At 46.6% G+C, this 21,062-nt stretch overlaps 1 protein-coding gene across 1 annotated transcript in view; it reads right to left on the bottom strand.

Moving 5' to 3' along the window:
- Window positions 1-21,062, bottom strand: part of WWC2 (WW and C2 domain containing 2) — a 214,134-nt gene that overhangs the window by 52,703 nt on the left and 140,369 nt on the right. The window contains exons 12-14 of the mRNA XM_063920687.1: window positions 20,888-21,006; window positions 18,988-19,168; window positions 11,131-11,295 (exon numbers count right to left, since the gene is read on the bottom strand). Coding sequence (XP_063776757.1) covers window positions 11,131-11,295; window positions 18,988-19,168; window positions 20,888-21,006 — 465 coding nt within the window. The remainder of the gene's footprint in view (window positions 1-11,130; window positions 11,296-18,987; window positions 19,169-20,887; window positions 21,007-21,062) is intronic.

Here is a 21,062-nt window from a genome sequence, read left to right as displayed (position 1 = left end):
TTTATGTCCAGGGACACCATCCAATCCCCCCCCTCCAGGCTGGCGATGACCGCCCGGAGTAATTCCATTTTAAACTTGAACCTTTTCAAGTACAAGTTCAGAGATTTCAGGTTTAAAATGGGCCTGACCGAACCGTCGGGTTTCGGGACCACAAACAGGGTTGAATAATATCCCTCTCCCTGCTGGAGATGAGGAACTGTGACAATCACCTGTTGAACATACAATTTTTGGATTGCTGTCAACACCGACTCCCTGTCTGACGGGGAAGTCGGCAGAGCCGATTTGAAAAACCGGCGAGGAGGCAAGTCTTCGAATTCTAGTCTGTATCCCTGAGCAACAATCTCTACTGCCCAGGGATCCACCTGCGATTGAACCCAGACGTGGCTGAAAAACCGAAGACGAGCCCCCACCAGATCTGCCTCCCCCCGGGAAGCCCCAGCATCATGCGGTGGACTTTGCAGACGCAGGGGAGGACTTCTGCTCTTGGGAACTAGCTGTGTGCAGCTTCTTTCCCCTGCCTTTTCCTCTGGTAACAAAGGACGATCCCCGCACCTTCTTGTTTTTATTGGAACGAAAGGACTGCATTTGATAATGAGGTGCCTTCTTAGTATGCTGCGGGGGGACATAAGGTAAGAAATTCGACTTACCAGCCGTAGAGACAAGGTCCGATAGGCCGTCTCCAAACAACTCCTCCCCCTTGTACGGCAAGGACTCCATGTGCCGCTTAGAATCAGCATCTCCCGTCCACTGCCGGGTCCACAGGAGTCGCTTAGCTGAAATAGACATAGCATTTATTCTGGAGCTTAATAAACAAATGTCTCTCTGAGCATCTCTCATATACAAGGCAGCATCTCTGATATGCTCTATGGTCATTTGAATGGCATCCCTATCTAAGGTGTCAATCTCCGCAGATAATGAATCTGCCCATGCCACAACCGCACTACAAACCCAGGCCGACGCCATAGCCGGTCTAGCAATAGTACCGGAGTGAGTGTAAATGTGCTTCAAGGTAAATTCCTGCCTGCGATCAGCAGGTTCCTTGAGGGAAGCCGTATCCTGAGAAGGCAGTGCCACCTTTTTGGACAAGCGTGTCAGCGCCTTGTCCACTTTTGGTGAAGATTCCCAGCGTATCCTATCAATTTGTGGAAAAGGATACGCCATAAGAATCCTTTTGGGAACTTGTGGTCTCCTATCTGGAGAGTCCCAAGCCTTTTCACACAATTCACTTAATTCAAATGATGATGGAAAAGTGACTTCAGGCTTTTTCTCTTTATACATGTGTACCCTCGTGTCAGGGACAGGGGGTTCCTCAGTAATATGCAAAACCTCTTTAATGGCCATAATCATGTACCGAATACCTTTTGCCACCTTCGGCTGTAATTTTGCATCTTCATAGTCGACACTAGAGTCAGAATCTGTGTCTGTATCTGTGTCATCGATCTGGGATATGGTGCGCTTCTGAGACCCCGACGGGCCTGGCGCCACAGGGACAGGCATGGACTGGGTACCTGACTGATCCCTAGCTTCTGCCTTGTCTAATCTTTTATGCAATAGATATACATTTGCATTCAAGACATTCAGCATATCCACCCATTCCGGTGTCGGCGTTGCCGACGGCGACCTGACATTCAAACACTCCCCCTCCACAGTGAGCGAGCCTTCCTCGTCAAACATGTCGACACACGCGTACCGACACACTTCACACACACAGGGAACCCCTTTTCTGAAGACAGTATCCCTGTCAAGGCCCTTTGGAGAGACAGAGAGAGAGTATGCCAGCACACACCCCAGCGCAATACCCTGGAGACCAACACAAAATGTTTTTCCCCAATGTTTTAATATGTAAACCGCCAATTATGTGCCCCCCCCTCTCTCTTTTAAGCACCCTTTCACCGTGTGTAAGCAGGGGAGAGTCCGGGGAGCTTCCGCTCAGCAGTGCTGTGGAGAGAAAATGGCGCTGGTGAGTGCTGAGGGAGAAGCCCCGCCCCCTCGGCGGCGGGCTTCTGTCCCGCTCAAACTTAGTAAAATATGGCGGGGGCTCTTTTATATACATGTACAGAGCCCACCTGTACATGTATATAGTCTTTTTGCCATGCAGAGGTTTATATTGCTGCCCAGGGCGCCCCCCCCCTGCGCCTTGCACCCTTACAGTGACCGGAGTGTGTGAGGTGTATGGGAGCAGTGACGCACAGCTGCAGTGCTGTGCGTTACCTCAGTGAAGCTGATGGCTTCTGCCGCCTGAGACGTCTTCTGACTTCTGTACTTCTGGCTCTGTGAGGAGAACGGTGGCGCGGCTCCGGGGGTGGACGCCCAGTAAGAACCTGCGTTCACCCCCTCTAGAGCTAATGGTGTCCAGTAGCCGAGGAAGCAGAGCCTATCTTTGACAAGAAGGTCTGCTCCTCTCTCCTCAGTTCCTCGATGCAGGGAGCCTGTTGCCAGCAGTGCTCCCTGTGAAAAAGTAGTAAAAAGTAGAAAGAAAAATCCAAACAAAAATGATTTCAGGCAGAGAACTCTGGAGAGCTCTCTGCAGTGCACTCATCTTGCTCTGGGCACAGTGTAAAACTGAGGTCTGGAGGAGGGGCATAGAGGGAGGTGCCAGTGCACACCCAGAATCCAAAGCTTTCTTAAAGTGCCCTATCTCCTGCGGAGCCCGTCTATTCCCCATGGTCCTTACGGAGTCCCAGCATCCTCAAGGACGTTAGAGAAATGTATATCTCTGCTTCCCGCACACACACATCACAGTCTGTCTCCCTCTCTTCTTCCTCCCACACACCCCAAAGTCTCTCAAAATTACTCCATGCTGCATTCACAACTTCCCCACCGCATCCCAAAGCCCTGTATCCCCTCACCAAGCCACACATGCGCTGCACTTCCCAGTATCCAGAACCTCACACCGCATAGCAGGCACCATATGGCGCTCACACCCCGCCAGAAGAGGCTGGCGCAGGGCACAGGAGTTCTGGCAGCGGAGCTTCTGCCATGTCCTGTAAATACCTGCAACAGAGCTGGACTCGGAAGAGTGGGTGAACACTTGTACCACACAATCACTGTGTGTGAGAGGCTCCTGTCACTCTGAGACCTCACCCACACCGCCTACAGCTCACTGCCTTACTTGGACAAGATGGCTTACATCTCTTCCGGGCACTAAGCTGTGTATCCTTGGGGCCCCTCTGATCCTTGGGGCCCGGTACAGGTGTCCACTTTGACCCCCCCTGTCGCCGTCCCTGCCCCCCGGGTCATAAACTTGTAAGTTTTCCAAATACAAGTAACATCTCTTATCGGAAGCTGACCCAATTGTAATTATTCAGAATTATTTATACATACGGCATGTTATTATGCATGTGTTAAGGGGCTGGTAAACATCACGCCGCTTGCGTCTAGCTGCACCAAACCATAGTAATTTCTAATGCTTTGGCCAATCCATTCAGTGGAGTCTAGGGCCCTCTTGCATAGCGAGGATGCTGCGGGAGTTTATGAAATGTTAATATCCCGACACCCATTGGTCAGGGGTGCTGGGGGGAGGCTCATGTGCTTTCAGCAAGAAGTGGTTTCTTTTCCCACATTTTTTGCTATCCCTATACCCCTAGGGAATTCATCCCACAATGAACACAGGCTTAACTTGTGTCCCGCTAGAGCAGGAGGACTCCATGCTTCACTTTAACAGTTATAATAAACAAGTTCAAACTTTCATAGCCTAGTGCTAGTTGTGGCTTTTGCAGGGGAAACCCTACATTGTTCAGCCCCTGCATTACCAGTAACAAGCTCCGGCTATGAGTGCTGGAATTATCATCATCATCATCAAACGGACCATTTTTAAATAGCAGTCATCACTGTCAACCTGTGGACAGATCAAGATATCTTTAAAGTCTTTAAATCATTTTGTAAAATTGTTATTTTGTTTAATGTATATTCCTTTCACTTATTATTACTAATTTACCATCCAACGTAAAACGTATCTTGAGGCACTTCAACTATATCTTCAATACATATCTTCATGTGCATCTCAACACGCGCATGTAAATCTGCCATTTCTGAGGGATGTATTAGACCTGTCATCTATATATGAGGCCTTAGCTCTGAATGTGTTAGCACTATCATCTGTACGGTGTTATTTTTTTTTACTTATACTTTTTGTGTCATCAGTTCAAAATATATTTTCTTTACAAACAACTAATAGCAAATCCAATATAATAAAAAGCTATGATGCTCCTCACCTCTGTTATGTGTACCAGCGGCCACTAGAGGGCGCCCAACAAACCAAATTACTCCTTTATGTGCAGCAAGGTGTCACAGGTGAAAGTGATACTGCAGAGAGATGTTACAGCCTCCTAACCTGCTACTGCTAATACTGATCTGACCGTTTCACCCTTGCTGCATATAGAGAGAAGGGGCTGGGGAGAGAGAGAGTGGGGGCAAGGGTAGATAGGGAATGGGGGGGGTGGAGGGTGGGTGGAGAGTTTGGTATGGCAGATAGGGACTGAGGATAGAAAATGGGGTAGGGGCAGATAGGGACCGGTGGGGAGAGAGTTGGGCAGTGGTGGGGCAGATAGGGACAGTGGAGACAGAGATGCAGATTTTTTTAAATATTGTATTACATATTTATATATATATGGAGCCCTTGAGGAAGGTGGTCATGCACCGAAATGGCTGTCGGGCTTAACATAAAAGGATGATGTATCTGCAAGCTGACACGATAAGTTTTACGGTTTTAAGCTTAACTGTATCAATTGGAATAGTTTCAATGGTTGCTGCTGCATGAAATTCTGTTTGAAGCAATTTTTGCACCTTATGAATACTAAAAGAATCCCTTGATATTTACACGTAGTGTGCTGGTCTTTATGTGAACGGCTGCTGGAGGGTATGCTCTACACAGGAGGACTATATATACATACATATATACATATACATACACACACACACACACAGGTTGAGTATCCCATATCCAAATATTCCGAAATACTGAATTTTTTGAGTGAGAGTGAGATAGTGAAACCTTTGTTTTCTGATGGCTCAATGTAAACAAACTTTGTTTAATACACAAAGTTATTAAAAATATTGTATTAAATGACCTTCAGGCTGTGTGTATAAGGTGTATATGAAACAAATTAATTGTGTGAATGCACACACACTTTGTTTAATGCACAAAGTAATTTAAAAATATTGGCTAAAATGATCTTCAGGCTGTGTGTATAAAGTGTATAAGGTGTATATGAAACATAAACGCATTCTGTGCTTAGACTTGGGTCCCATTGCCATGGTATCTCATTAGGGCATGCAATTATTCTAAAATACGGAAAAATCTAGTCCCAAGCATTGTGGATAAGGAATCTCAACCTGTATAAATGGCTAACGCTGCTCCTCACCTCTGTGGTGCCACTGGAGGGCACCCAACGGAGCTTGGGACAGACACACACACACACCCTATGTTCACTGAACCCCCCACTATATACTGCCCTTATATACCTACTGCACCCCCATACCCCTTCATATAGTGCCCCCCTATACACAGGGCATTCCCCTCCTCCATATACTGCTCCCGCCAAATACCGTATACTCTGCACCCCCTCCTTCATATACAGATGTAGCCACTCTCGTTGTGCGACATCTTGGCGAAATTGCGCCTTATTATGTGCAACTGCGTGCACATCTCAGATGCGCCTGCGCATTACGTGTGCACATGCCCCAATGAATGGGGCGGCTAAACATGCAGCTTGGGCCGAGAGAGCCCGTCCGCCACAATGCAGCCATGATGAGCGTGCCTACATCTGTACTATGCTGTAACCCCGGGTTCACTACGGCTGGCCGGCGGTCGGGCTCCCGGCGACCAGCATCCCGGCGCCCGACCGCCGGCTTACCGACAGCGTGGCGAGCGCAAATGAGCCCCTTGCGGGCTCGCTGCGCTCGTCACGCTACGGGCACGGTGGCGCGCTACGCGCGCCACACTATTTTATTCTCCCTCTATGGGGGTCGTGGACCCCCACGAGGGAAAATAAGTGTCGGTATGCCGGCTGTCGGGCTCCCGGCGCCGGTATACTGAGCGCCGGGAGCCCGACCGCCGGCAGACAGAAGACCACCCTGTAACCCCAGGTTACTTGCCATCCCAGGACTCAGCAACAAGTAGCAGCAGTAACCATGAAACACATGCAGGAGCCACCAGATGGTCCTGCAGCGCTCAGAGCGGAGGCACCAGGTACACGTGTGGCCACTTACTGGTGGGGGGAGAAGGTGAATCAGTCCGGCAGGAAGGGGTGAGATCCTGTGTGGGGAGAGCAGTGCGGTGCCCGGGAGAAGGAGGGGTTGGTGCTGGGACTGCAGATTATACCAGTAAGGAGGAGGCAGATAATCGTCACAGGGGCGGGGTCCTGTGCTTGCCCCTCCTGCACAGGCTATGTCCAGAGCCCTCCAGCCAGCTGCTGGCGGCCTCTACCCCCAGACTGGCCAGGAACTGTGTGGGGACTGCCCCACTATAATCATTTTGACTTTTAAAAAGTACTTGATATAATATGCATTAGATTAAAATTTTATTTCAATAGAAAATGTTAAAGAGCAAAGACTTCTGGAAAAAGATATTACTTTATCTATGGGGTAATACAGTGCAGGACAGAGGCCAATCCTGAAGTTATGACAACTTCCAATTATGTCACCTGAACTGATGAACTCTAATGTGAGTGAATCAGTCTGTTCATTCATATACCCCGTTCACACTGCACAAAAAACCCCGGTATCGACCTGGTATTTTGACGAGTTGACACGGGTCTCTGTGCAGTGTGAACGGGTCACTGCTGAATTCCCGGGTCGCATGACCCGGTAATTCAACCCGGGAATAAAGAAGGGTTATTCCTGGGTCAGACACAGTGTGAATGGGTTACCCGGGTCAATGTGACCCGGCACCCATTTACAGCATAGGGAGAGGCGGCGCTGGAGATGATCTTATCTCCAGCGCCGCCTCTGCACCTGCCCCGGATGCCGCCTCTGTCCCCACCCCCGGATGGCAACCCGACCTGGCATATTGCCGGGTCGGGAAGCCCCCCTGTTCACACTGCACGGGTCCAATGCCGGATCGCACCCGGGATTGATCCGTTTCCAATTCCCGGGTGTGACCCGGAAATTGCAATGTGAACACGGTATTATAGGCAATTTTCTGGGGTATAGGGAATAGGTTGAACTGGTATGATCTTTGATTTATTGCCACTTTAATCTACAGCTTTAATTGCCAAGATTGTGCCAGTTACATACACTCTTTTACCCGCATCATCACGTAAATGGCTCTATATAAATAGCAGTATTGTGCAAAAGACTTTTATAGTGACAAATAAAATGGGCTATTTTTTATTATACTGCAAATAAACAACAAGACAGCAAATATTCACTTTAAAAGAGTGACAGGAAAATATTTCTAAGTAATTCCAATGGAATTTCTTTGACATTTCTTTTGTGGAAATACATGTATTCATCAGTTATTGTGCCTTCTTTATGTATAAACATCAGTTAGAACAGAAATGACAGCAGTTAGCAAATGTAAAATGTAAATGTGCAGGGCATTGTATGCACTGACCGCTCAGACACCTGCAGCTATCGATTTTGACAGCTGCAGGTGTCGTTGCCCTATCTCCACAGCAGTGCTGTCCCTGTATGTGGCAGCTGCCGGTTCCAAAATGCATGTGAGATCTCGCAAGAGTAGCAAGATCATGCATATACAGTACACACTGGAGCCGACCGGGCATGGGGCACAGTGCATCAGCACTAGGCTGATGCGCTGTGTGATCTGACGGGGATCACCGGAGGGAATCGGTTTCACTCCCCCGCTCTGGCAGACAAGATGGTAATACATCTTGCTGATGTTCCTTCCTGCTTCTCCTCGGTAATGAGGCAATGCAGAAAGTGCTATAGCAGCATGATCCGTGCAGCTATAATACAGCTCCCCCAATGTTGGATTCATTTCATGGGAAGTCAGACATCAGCTATGTATGATGTAAGAAACAGTTAAATAAATGGACAAACGTGTTAGTAGTTCTGAATATACCTGTGGATTTGTTGCTACTTGCCTGTTGAGCCGCGATTTATGAGACGTGAATGGTCTAACCTTTTGATTAAATCCTAAGTATACAACGGCTTTCTATATCACTGCAAATTATGGTTTATTACCATGTCACAATTCTTAAGTTCTGGACCAGCCAAAGTGTCATATCAGCCTTCCTGGAGATCACGGATCATGGATACGAACAATACCCTACTAAAGTGTTTGCCAACCTCGGCCCTCAATGCATACTAAAATGTCCAGGTTTTAAAGATATCCATGACTGTCCAGAGATGGTTAAAACAAAATAACTGAGGTACTAATTAAGTCACCTGTGCTCATGTATGGCTATCTTTATATAGTGTGCTTTAAGAACTGAGAGTGGGATACAATACATAAATGGTTTTGACTAGCACAGGATTAAGCCTTGGTGCACATAATGTCCAATTACCATAGCGGATTTCTGCTTGCACCTATGTAGGCTGTGAGCAGAAAATCAGCAAGACCCAAATTTCTTGGAACCATGGAAAGCTGTTCCGACAGCTGATTGAGGCTAATTTGAATGTGTCCCTTTGAGCTAATAGGTGAAAGGTTATCTATGGAAATCCCGTGTTGGTTTCAAATGATCAGGCAATGTACTATGGAACAGTAAAAAGGGATGGAGTCAATGTGAGCACTCAACCACACCTCTAGTGCACAGTGTAAAAGATTATGTATACCTCTGTGGTCCAACTCTAAACCAGGCTATTTAGTTTGGTCTATACCCCAGTCATAGCTTACAGAGCAATCAGAGAGGAGTGTGGGCTGCACCCATTGATACAGGCACAGCATATTACCTGAACAAATTAAAAGGAAAGAAAAAAAAACTCTCTTTAACAAAACCTATACTACACATAGAGATCAATCTCCTGGATGCTCCAACCTTCCGAACAGGATAAACAAAAACTAAGGGCTTCTCAGGGCTTTGGAGGAATATTCTGGTAAAAGCTTCTACCCTAGGGCTTGTCTTGGAACCTCATGAAGAAGGGACAGACACCCCAGTTATCTGCACTGATATAGTGGTTCTAGAAATATGCATATTTTATACTGCTTGATATAAAGAGAAAGCAATAATGCTATGTTTTCCACACTGCATGCATAATAGGTGACAAAGAGTAGAGCTATAGACAAAGTTTAATAACTAAAAACCTCTTGCTTCAGACACTGCGCTGGCCAGCAATAACCATAACTGGCTCTAAGGAAATGAGGAACCTACTGTAGGGTTAATGCTGCGCTGAAGCAGTTTTCCAAGCACAGGGTGTGGACTTGCTCAGGTACAGATTATGTTTTTGGCAAGAGTTCAGTTTTATATGTGAGATTTAAAGACACTGGAGTCAATTTACAAAAAGGAAAGAGCATAAGTAGATTTTTAAATAATGTTTGCGGAGGACTAAATGAAAGGTTGAAAAATAAGACATTTATCCTGTTTCTTTAAAATTAAAAGATTATCTGATTATATTCGATATAGGAAATACCACTAACCTGGATTCCCTGTGTCATGAAAATTTTATAGACTCTACAAGGTGCACCGTGACCTCTAGTGACACAGAACATGAGCCAGGTTTTAATAAATAGGAGATGATTCCAAGATAGAGTTAGCTGACTAACTTCAAAAGGGGTCAGGTTCCATGAGAGCAGCATATGGCGCTATTAAGACCACAAAAACTATTCGTATTTTCTGTATAGCATAAATGTGTCCACTCTAGCAGCAGACAGGTGGAAGTCCTTCCTTGGTGCTCTGCCATGACCTAATTCATCACTGATCATTTCATTTTAAGTACTTGAGAAGGAAAAGCATGTAGCTAATGAGATAAAGGTGAAATGGTGTTGGATGTATACGTGTACTGAAGGCAGACTAGTACCGCTTTTAGACCAATATCGCGGGTCGCAGGCGGAAGCCTGACACGAGTGCTACCGGGCTGCGACCCGTGTCAGCCCCTTTTCCCACCGCAGTCACCAGCCCGGCATATTGCTGGGTTGGTGACGTTGCCTGGGGCGGTGCTGGGAGATAACATGATCTCCAAGCGCCGCCCGTACATTCACTGTAAACGGGAAGCCGGGTCAATGCGACCAGGCTACCATTCACACTGCACAGTTTGCTGGGTTGAACACGGGTTCAACCTTGCAAACTACCTGAGTTGGAATACCGGGTCACTCGACCGGGATTATTCTAACTCGGCCCTTTTACACCGAGCAGCAACATGGGTTATGCACGCTTATGTGCAATAACTAGTGTTATAGGCTGGGGGTTTTAGTAGGAACATGACACTGCATAGTGATAGTCTCTGCACATCTACATGCCAACTTCACTTACCAGACACTGGTGGGATACCATCTGTTCCACAAAATATTCACATTTAGGAGATATATCCAGCCTTCTAAAGGGTGCAGAAGTGGACAAATGGAGACATTGCCCATTTCAACCAATCAGCTTCTAGTTTGCATTTCTTAAGTACACGCTACAAAAGGATAGGTAGAAGCCCACTGGTTGCTGTTGGCAACTTCTCCACTCTTTAGAAGGCTTGATACATTTCACCCATAATCCTCAACCTTGCAATTAGTGATATGACCAGTTAGAATATGTGGACTGGTTTTGAGATCATGACATCCCGGCTTCTACCTGTCATGCTTGGGGAGTCTACTTTCCACTCTCTCGATTCTGCTTGGTCTGCTGCTCTGAAAGGCTTTTGCAGGATCGCAATTCCATGTGCGCAAATTAACAAGGAGCTCAGGCTTCTAGGGACTGCATTGGCTGCAGCCCTTAAAAGCCAGATAGGGCTGGCATTATAGCAGGGGCATGGCTTCCTACTGGGGCGCTCCCTGCTAACTGCAATCAGACTGGCAGTCCCAGGGGAAGAAAACACCTCCCCCGGGACTGCCTGTCTGGCTGTGATTAGCAACTGTGATAATTAATGGGTGCCTAGAACAACTGAATTTCTCCATCGTAAGCCAATTATCACGCAGCTGAAAACAATTCAATTCCCCCCTAAGAACATAGTCTATGTATACTAAAATAATCCAGTCATCAAATACACACTTCATACCTTTTTTCAAAATAGATCTTTCAATCTTACCCTGCATATATACTGGTTCTTCTCTCCTGGAGAGAATGTCTGTGACCGTACGATCATGCTGTTTCTCACAAATGGCCGCTGCCTGGAGCCAAGACTACTCCTGTCCTTTGGCCGGACCGATATACTTTCATGAATGGCTTCTTCTGTGTTTGTTTCTTTGTCAACCTTGAGTTGCAAAAAAAATTGTTCACAATGAAATTGTTTAATTGATAAAATTTAATTGTTTGATTGCTCATTGTTAGGGACAACATTCATTTCAGTGTACAGCTTGATTACAGTATTAGGACACATTCAGTTGAGTGTAATGTACATGCACGAGTCCTGCCTTCCATTAAACACTGTGTACCAGGTCACAGGACTGTGTAATAGGTTTTTATTATTTTTTAAAGACTGTTTTAATTCATAACAGTGCAGTTTTATTGCATCGTCCAGCTGGCACATAAGCACAAACAGATGATACTTCTGTGTACTCTTCCTCACAGAGTAAGAAGAAAAATGTAATATTTATTATTTATTGACATTTATATGGTGCACATATTCAAAAGGTATTTACAGGGAATATTTAGTCATTCATATCAGTCCCCATGGAGTTTACAATCTATATGCGCTACCACATATTATTATGTTGCAACAAGCCACTGTTTTTGAGCGTGAAAGGAAACCCGTGTAAACAAAAATAACACCCAAACTCCACACAGATAATGCCTTAGTCAGAAACTTCTTACTGATCTGTCATCATCAATTCACTAAAAATATGTGCACACTATTTTCTCCATAGAGTATACGGACCATTCCGTTAACTCTGTTTCTTATTTTGTAGATTTTTTATTTAGATCTCTTTATTTTAATAGTGAGATGAAGGCACATTGACATTATTAAACCAATAATTACTATAAATAAATAAATAAATAAATAATAGGATTTTAATTACCTACCGGTAAATCCTTTTCTCATAGAACGTAGGGGATACTGGGAATCCATTTAGTACCATGGGGTATAGACGGGTCCGCTAGGAGCCATGGGCACTATAGAAATTTGATCAGGTGTACTGGCTCTTCCCTCTATGCCCCTCCTACCAGACTCAGTCTAGGAAACTGTGCTCGAGGAGATGGACATACTTTGAGAGAAGGATATAGAAAAAAGGAAAGTGGTGAGATTTCGAACCAGCACAACCATAACAAGGCGAAAGCCATGCTAACCAAAACTTGCAAACAGGAACAGCAACAGCTGAACCAAACATTACTTAACCAAGTAACAGTGCAGGAATAACTACGCACCAGGCGGGCGCCTAGTATCCCCTACGGACTATGAGAAAAGGATTTACAAGTAGGTAATTAAATCCTATTTTCTCTTACATCCTAGGGGATACGGGGAATCCATTTAGTACCATGGGGAAGTACCAAAGCTCCCGAACCGGGTGGGAGAGTGCTGAGTTTCCTGCAGAACTGATTGACCAAACTGAAGGTCCTCAGAAGCCAAAGTATTGAACTTGTAGAACTTAGCAAACATGTTCGAACCTAAGTAGCTGCTCGGCAGAGCTATAAAGCCGAGACACCCCGGGCAGCCGCCCAAGAAGAACCCACCGACCTAGTAGAGTGCGCCTGTACAGATTTTGGAACCGGCAAGCCTGCCGTGGAATAAGCATGCTGGATAGTGAGCCTAATCCAGCGTGCAATTGACTGCTTTGAAGCAGGACACCCAATCTTATTGGTATCATAGAGAACGAACAGCAAGTCCGATTTCCTGTGATGAGATGTTCTCTCTACAAACACCTTCAAAGCCCTCACAACATCCACAGACTTTGAAGTAGCAGAGGTGTCTGAAACAACCGGAACCACAATAGGTTGGTTTATGTGAAACGCGGACACCGTCTTAGGAAGAAATTGCTGACGAGTCATGAGATCAGCTCTGTCCTCATGGAAAATCAGGTAGGGGCTCTTGTAAGACAATGCCCCCAACTCTGACACACGTCTTGCTGAAGCCAAGGCCAACAGTGTGACTGTCTTCCACGTAAGAAACATCTACCTCCTGTAACGGTTCAAACCAGTCCGATTGGAGGAACTGCAGCACCAAATTGAGATCCCAAGGTACCGTGGGAGGCACAAAGGGAGGTTGGATGTGTAGAACACCTTTCAAGAACATCTGGACCTCAGGGAGAGAAGCCAATTGTTTCTGAAAGAAAATAGACAAGGCCGAAATCTGGACTTTTATGGTGCCTAGACGTAGGCCCACATCCACTCCCGACTGCTGAAAAATCAGGAAACGTCCCAGATGAAATTCCACCACAGAATATTGTCTGCTCTCACACCAAGAGACATATTTCTTCCAGATACGATGGTAATGTTTAGACGTTAGCCCCTTCCTGGCTTGGATCATAGTTGGGATGATCTTGTCAGGAATCCCTCTCCTGGCTAGAATCAGCCGTTCAACTTCCATGCTGTTAAACGTAGCTGCGGTAAGTCTTGACAGACGAACGGGCCCTGTTGCAGAAGATCCTCATGAAGAGGTAGAGGCCACGGATCTTTGGCCAGCATCTCGAGAAGATCCGCATACTAGGCCCTTCGTGGCCAATCTGGAGCAATAAGGATTGCTTGAACCTATTCAATTTTTATTCTTTTTAGAATTCTTGGGATCAGAGGAAGTGGAGGAAACAAGTACACCAGCTGGCAGACCCACGGAGTGTTCCTTGTAGTGCCAATTGGAGATCCTGGGGGTGGCTCCTGGGTAAGTTAGCTCTCTGTTTGGATGTGTTTTAGTAATAGCCTTTATCATGAGGCCTACTGTGACAAATTACATGGCCCTATGTGGGCACTGCTATTATGTAGTGTTAGGACTGCTGACATCGGAGAAGCCTTGAAGTGGCTCAGCAGCTTAAACATGTGTTTGCAAACATGTGTAAATTAATTCTCTGAATTTCTGTTACCAGATAGGTTCAGGTATGGTTACAGGTAATTTTTAGTGTGCTGAAGGGAAATGTAGGGGTGGGATTTGCAACCCCCCCCCTCTGTCAGACCCACAGAGTTGTCAGAGCGTCTACCGCCACTACTTGTGGGTCTCTCGACCTGGAATAATACTGCTTGAGCTTCTTGTTGAGTCGAGAGGCCATCATGTCGATTTGTGTATATCCCCATCAACGTGTCAACCACCGGAACACCTCCAGGTGAAGGCCCCACTCCCCTGGGTGTAGGTCGTGTCTGCTGAGGAAGTCTGCTTCCCTGTTGTCTACTCCTGGAATGAAAACCGCCAACAACACCACGGTGTGATTTTACGCCCAGAGGAGAATTCTTGACACCTCTGATGTTGCGGCTCTGCTTTCCATTACGCCCTGTCTGTTTATGTACGTCACTGCCGTCACATTGTCCGACAGGACCTGAATAGCCTGATTCAGAAGAAGAAATGCAATCTGCCGAATGGCGTTGTAGATAGCCCTGAGTTCCAGGATGTTTATTGGAAGGATGACTGCCTGACTTGACCATTTTCCTTGAAACTGCACCCCTGGATGACTGCACCCCAACCTCTGAGGCTCGCGTCTGTGGTTAGCAGAATCCAATTCTGAACCTCCTACCCTCGACTAGGTGAGAAGTTTGTAACCACCACAGGAGGGAGATCCTGGCTTTTGGAGACAGACGAATCCTCTGGTGCATCTGAAGATGCGATCCGGACCATTTCTCCAATAGATCCAGCTGGAAGGGCCTTGCATGAAACCTTCCGTACTGAATCGCCTCGTAAGAGGCCACCATTTACCCCAGGAGGCGTATGCAGAGATGCACCGAGATCCGGGTTGGCTTCAGGACATCCCGAGCCATCGACTGGATTACCATTGCCTTTTTCAAGGGAAGGAATACTTTCTGAGTCTCTGTGTCCAGTATCATTCCCAGGAAAGGAAGCCTCTGTATTGGTTCTGGGTGAGATTTTGTTAGGTTCAGAATCCACCTGTGATCCAGGAGTAGTCTGGTTGAGAGACCAATGTTGTCCAACAACCGCTCCCTGGACGGTGCCTTTATCAGAAGATCGTCCAGGTACGGAATTATGTTCACTCCTCGTTTGCGGCGTAGTAACATTATCTCCGCCATCACTTTGGTGAACACCCTCGGTGCCGTGGAGAGACCAAATGGCAGGGCCTGGAACTGGTAATGACAGTCCTGCAGTGCAAACCGTAGATAAGCCTGATGAGGCGGCCAGATCGGAATATACGCATTCTTGAAATCCAGAGACACTAGGAATTCCCCCTCCTCCAGACCTGAGATCACCGCTCTCAGAGACTCCATCTTGAACTTGAACACTCGTAAGTACGGGTTCAACAACGTGAGGTTCAGAATCGGTCTTACCGAATCGTCCGGCTTTGGTACTACAAACAACCTGGAAGAGTAACCCTTGTTTTGTAAATGAGGTGGAACTGTAACAATGACCTGGGTCTGTAACAGTTTTTGAATGGCGTCCTGTAAGGTTATCCTGCCTCTAGTGAAGCTGGTAAGCCTGATTTGAAGAATCTGTGAGGTGCAAGCTCCTGTAACTCCAGTCTGTAGCCTTGGGAAATAAGATCTGTGACCCAGGGATCCTGGCACGATCTTGTCCAGATGTGACTGAACAATTTTAGCCGGGCTCCCACTCGACAGTCTTCCAAGCATCGCGGTACACTGTCATGTGGAAGGTTTTGAGGAAGCAGAGCCTGAACTCTGTTCCTGTGAATCTGCAGTCGCTGGTTTCCGTGGTTTACCTCTAGCACCTTGGCCGTCCAAAAGGACTGTAAGTTGGATCCTGAATAGGCCCTCCTAGCTGGGGAAGCTGCAGAAGGTAGGTATGTGGACTTACCCACAGTAGCTTTGGAGATCCATTTGTCTAGTTTATCTCCAAATAAGGCCTTGTCTGTTAAAGATAGGCCTTTCACGCCTTTCTTGGAGTCCGCATCCGCAGTCCACTGGCGTATCCATAAACCCCTGCGTGCAGACACTGCCATAGCTGTAGTGCGAGCATTAAGCAAGCCTACCTCTTTTATGGCTTCCTCCATAAAGTTCGCAAGAGTCCTGTATATGTTACAGGAGCAAAATAATCTCCTTTTGAGGCAAGGTATCTAACCCCTCAATTAGGTTATTCGACCATTTAGCAATGGCTCGTGTAATCCACCCACATGCTATAGTGGGTCTCTGGGCCACCCCCACAGCTGTATACAAAGATTTGAGTGTAATCTCAATTCTGCGATCAGCCGTGTCTTTTAGGGAGGCTGCACCTGGGACAGGAAATACAATTTTCCTCAGGAGGAAAAGGAAAAGATGATAACAATCGTTTAGGGATTACAAATTTCTTATCTGGATTAACCCATGGTTCTTCAAACAGGGTATTTAGTTCTACAGGAAATGTGGCTGAGGATTTCTTATTTATATTAAAATAAGATTCCTCACTCTCCTCTGTCACCTTATCAGGGGTATTCAGACCATCTCTGATAGCTTCTATGAAAGCCTCTATTCCCTGCGACAGAGTACCCTCCACAACCTCTGAGTCCACCTCACCCTCCTCCATTTCTGACCCCTCATCAGAATCAGACTGCAGGATATGGGCCAAAGTATGTTTTTGCGGACAAATGGCAGGGGACGGAGACGCTGATTTGGGAACGGAGTCTCTTTTCATAAACTCAGCCATAGACTATTTTAAGTATTGCGTCTCATTCTCATTCCGAGATAACTTAGTAGAAATTGTGGAAATCATTCCCCTAACGGCGCCCTTATCGCTAATGCCAAGTTTAGCCGGGTCGCAGACTAAGTACTTAGATTAGGAATTTAGGGGGTGATTCAGACCTGATTGCACGCAGGTGGTTTTTTACAGTGCTGCGATCAGGTAGTTGCCGCCTACAGGGGGAGGGGGTAATTGCTGTGCAGGGGTGCGATCGCTTGTGTAGAGAGCAGCACAAACAAAAGTTTGTGCAGTCTCTGCACAGCTCAGGACTTACTCAGCCGCTGCAATGATCCGGCCAGGAGCTGACATCAGGAATCCCCCCTCTAAACGGCTGGGCATGCCTGCTTTTTTCCGGACACTTCCTAGAAACGGTCAGTTGACACCCACAGACGGCCTCTTCCTGTCAAACTTGTTGTGATCGCCAGTGCAATCGCTTTCTTTGTTAAATCCGTCGCTGTCCAGCGATCCCCGTCGCTGACGCGCTTGCACATTGTAGAGCATACGAATGCGCAGTTCAGATCCGATCGCACCGCTGCAAAAACAGCAAGCGTGCGATCGGGTCTGAATGACCCCCTTAGTACACTAATAATTGCTCCCCCCCCAGCTATGACCCCCTGGTAGCGCTGAGGTAATCTGGAGTTTCTCTGGAGGAGCTGCGCGTCCCTGTCAGTCAGCATCTGTGTCAGCTGCAGTAGGAAAAATGGCGCTTGTGATATGCTGGATCCACTCATAGTGAAGTCCCGCCCCTTCAATGGCGCACGGTCTTCCCGCTCTTTTTTATACTGGTTGTCTGTGTCTATGTGCATAAAATGGAGACAGACTCCTTTTATGGCTTTGTTGCCAGTCTGGGTACTGTGTCCACTGTTCAGCATCTGTGTCTGTACACAGTCCGCCCCGTTTAGAAACCTGGCGTCTCTGTACCCTCATGCCGCCATAATGGCCGGTGACCCGCTAACCGGGACACCGGCTTAGTACTCACCACTCTTCATTCTTCTGGCTCTGTTAGGGGTGGTGGCATGCTGCGGGAATGTACCCTCGCTGTGGTGGGGCTTGCGAATAGTTCCCTCAGGAGCTAGCGTCCTGTCAGCAGGGAACAGGACCATTAACCCTTAGTGTGGTTGGGCCATTACCCCCCACTACGTCACATGAAGCAGGCAGGCTGGTGCCATCCAGTCCTGTCTGAAAATAACAAACTTAGAAAATAAATGCAGAAAACTCTTCAAGAGCTTCCAGAGACGTGACCGGCATAGGTAGATTCAAAGGAGTACCTAATAGAGACTGCAGTCTAAGGGGGGGGGGGGGGGGGGGAAGAAGAAAGAGAGGGAGGGTCGAGGGTTACAGTAGTAAAGTGTAAGGAGAGACACCAGAAGGGGTAGTCCCACATTGTAGAATCTCACTTGGATTATAGTAGAGGTGAACGGTCATGTGAAGTAAGATTCCACATTTTGAGGAAACCCGGGTATTGGAATTTGGAATAAGCTATAGGCCTGACAACTGAATTCATCAGGGTCCTTCATCTGCTGGTCAACTGTGCCACTCTGCACCCTGCTCCTCTGTCTGCCGTCTCAGAGAGGAAAGGCTAATAACATGACTGCCAGTGCCAACACAGCAAGGTTTTTAAATTTCCAGAACGTTATGTCCCAAACTATATTCTGCTCATAGGGTAACGGGGCTTTGATATTCCTTTCTTCTCAGAGCAGGAAGTGCAGTGCGTCACGCAGCAGAACACTGGACAACAGGAAGGAGTAGGTGGCTGGCCCAGTAAAACCCTTTTAATACACAAGCCAAAACCTCAGATTTTTAACAGTGCCCCCGCATTGCCCTGGTCCTGCTTATGTCTGAAAGGGTCTGACCCGGGTTGACAGTCCTGGGTCCGCGACCTTGCAACCGACCAGGGTTTTTTCCAGGACTTGCAATCCTGATCATTTCCTCTGCTTGTGTGCGAAAGGTATGACCCGGGTTTTGATGACACGGGCCATGCCTAAAAGAAATACATTAGTGGGGACAGCAGCCCTTGTAGATGCCAGCTTCTCGAAGCATCTACCGTTACTACAGGTTGTGGTTGTTGCCGTGGATAGTGAAAGTACTGTCCCGCCAGCCTAGCTCATTCCCCTGACATCAGCGGTCCTTTAGCCCACTTGGATCTAGCAATAACCAGACTATTCTACAAAGCTAAGAGCTTCTTACCAGTGTGGGCAGCTCGTAAGCAGGGGGAAGAGTAGAGGTGTGCGCTTCCTCATCAGTTCCTGGATGTACCTCTTTTGGCTCCACAGAAAACTGCAATGATGGAGAGTAATACTCATGCAGAAGTCCCGTGGTACCTTGTTCATCCAGGACATCAAATTGCTCTTCTCCTGGTATTTCTAACCTAAAACCAATTGCAGAACTAGAGGTTAGACATGTATTTATGCCAAATTTTTAATGCAAATCTAAATTTATATTAAATCTTATATAGTAAACCAGTTTGATTTAGGAGCCAAAGATCCACTTACAATGGTATAGTAATTGGATACCAATCCAATGGAATAGCCTAGCTGCTGGAGCTGAACCAAAAAGAATGGGGCTTAGAGAACAGTACAGTGAGCAATGCTGAAGCCACAGTTGTTTTTGCCTCAGCTATTGACACAGCTACTGTGAAATTACATGTTACAGTATGCACTAGCAACTATCGACTGGGGGCCTGATTCAGGTTTGTTAGCGGAACGTTAAAAGCACACAACTGGGCAAAGCCATGTTGCACTGTACGTGGGGCAGATGTAACATGTGCAGAGAGATTTAGATTTGGGTGTGTTATATTGTTTCTGTGCAGGGTAAATACTGGCTGCTTTTCCATGTAGCCAACAAATGTTAGAAATCTTTATTTTTACACAGTAGTTAAGATTTAAATTTGAACACACCCCACACAAATGTAAATCTCTCTGCACATGTTATATCTGCCCCATCTGCAGTGCAACATGGTTTTGCCGAGCTGCGTGCTTTTTTTTATTTGCTTACAAACCTGAATCAGGCGCTGGAAGCGCATGTTGGCTGTTGCTGAACCACAAGCATGAGCATGCCCTTGCAGTCATTGGCTGCCAGTGCATGCCGATATAAGCAATTCCACAAAAGTCAGAAAAAAATCAAATGGTTTAATAAAACACTACTCAAAACTTAATTTAGCATTTATTAAATTATTGATCTATTCATTGCAATACTCTAGTATGGGACATAGCTCTTTGCAATCCATAATGTTTCAATAAACTGGTGGGGAATGGTTTATTCAAATAAACTTTAAATGTACAGTAAATGTATGTTTTTTATTTGTCTCTCTTTGTGGTATAACAAATCAAAGGGGCCCAGATATCAGGAGTGTGTTAAGCGGGGTACACACGGAGAGATCCATGCTTAAAATCTAAGCAATCTTGCTAGATTGCTTAGATTTTAAGCACGGATCTGCCGTGTGTATGCCCCCCAGCGATAGCGATGCGTGGCCTCGCGCATCGCTATCGCCGGTGCTAGATTGAGCCTGCATGCAGGCTCAATCTAGCGGGTCACTCACTTCACCGTTGCGTGAAGTGAGCGGCCCCCCGTCTGCTTTCCCCCTCGCTCAGCACATCGCGCTGTGCTGAGCGGGGAGAGAGATGTGTGCTGAGCGGTCTGTGTTAAGATCGCTCAGCACACATCACTCCCGTGAGTACCCCCCTTTAGGCCTATTTGCTGTTCTGATGCCTGGGTTTGGGGGATCGGCAAAATCAAATAGAAATCCTCAATTTGTTGCCCCCCAAAAACGATTGGTATGGAGGAGTAAGGAATTTTTAACATGCTGTATTTTGCCCCTGTCCATGATATATCAATGTATAGCCCGCATAAGAGAGACTCCGAGAGCCACATGTTGCTCTTACTGCTGTAGCTAAAATGTATTACAACTTTCACCATCAGATGTGGGCTGTAGAGGGTCAGTAGAGGGTATTATTATAGAAGCAGGGCACAACAAGCAGTATACAATAATTGTAATTATTTAGCGCTTTTCTCCAATAGGACACAATGTACATTATATATAGTGTTTTACAGGTCACCTAAGAATTGGTGCTGAACAGTGGACATTTACCATTCCTCCCCAGAGCATGTCTGCTCCTGGTTATCCTCACTGGCTTCTTCCTGTGCTAATTCATGTTCCACAGCTTCCAGTTCAGCAGAGGTCCTCTCCAGCAATGCTGACACAGCATCCTGGCAAGAAACGGAGATAAATCCATCAGGAGCTGATCATGAAAGGAAAGTCAGAC

This window comes from Pseudophryne corroboree, chromosome 1, assembly GCF_028390025.1.
Source record: "Pseudophryne corroboree isolate aPseCor3 chromosome 1, aPseCor3.hap2, whole genome shotgun sequence".
Lineage (NCBI taxonomy): Eukaryota > Metazoa > Chordata > Amphibia > Anura > Myobatrachidae > Pseudophryne > Pseudophryne corroboree.
Note: the sequence above shows the minus strand (reverse complement) of the source record. Positions and strands in the feature narration are given on the sequence as shown.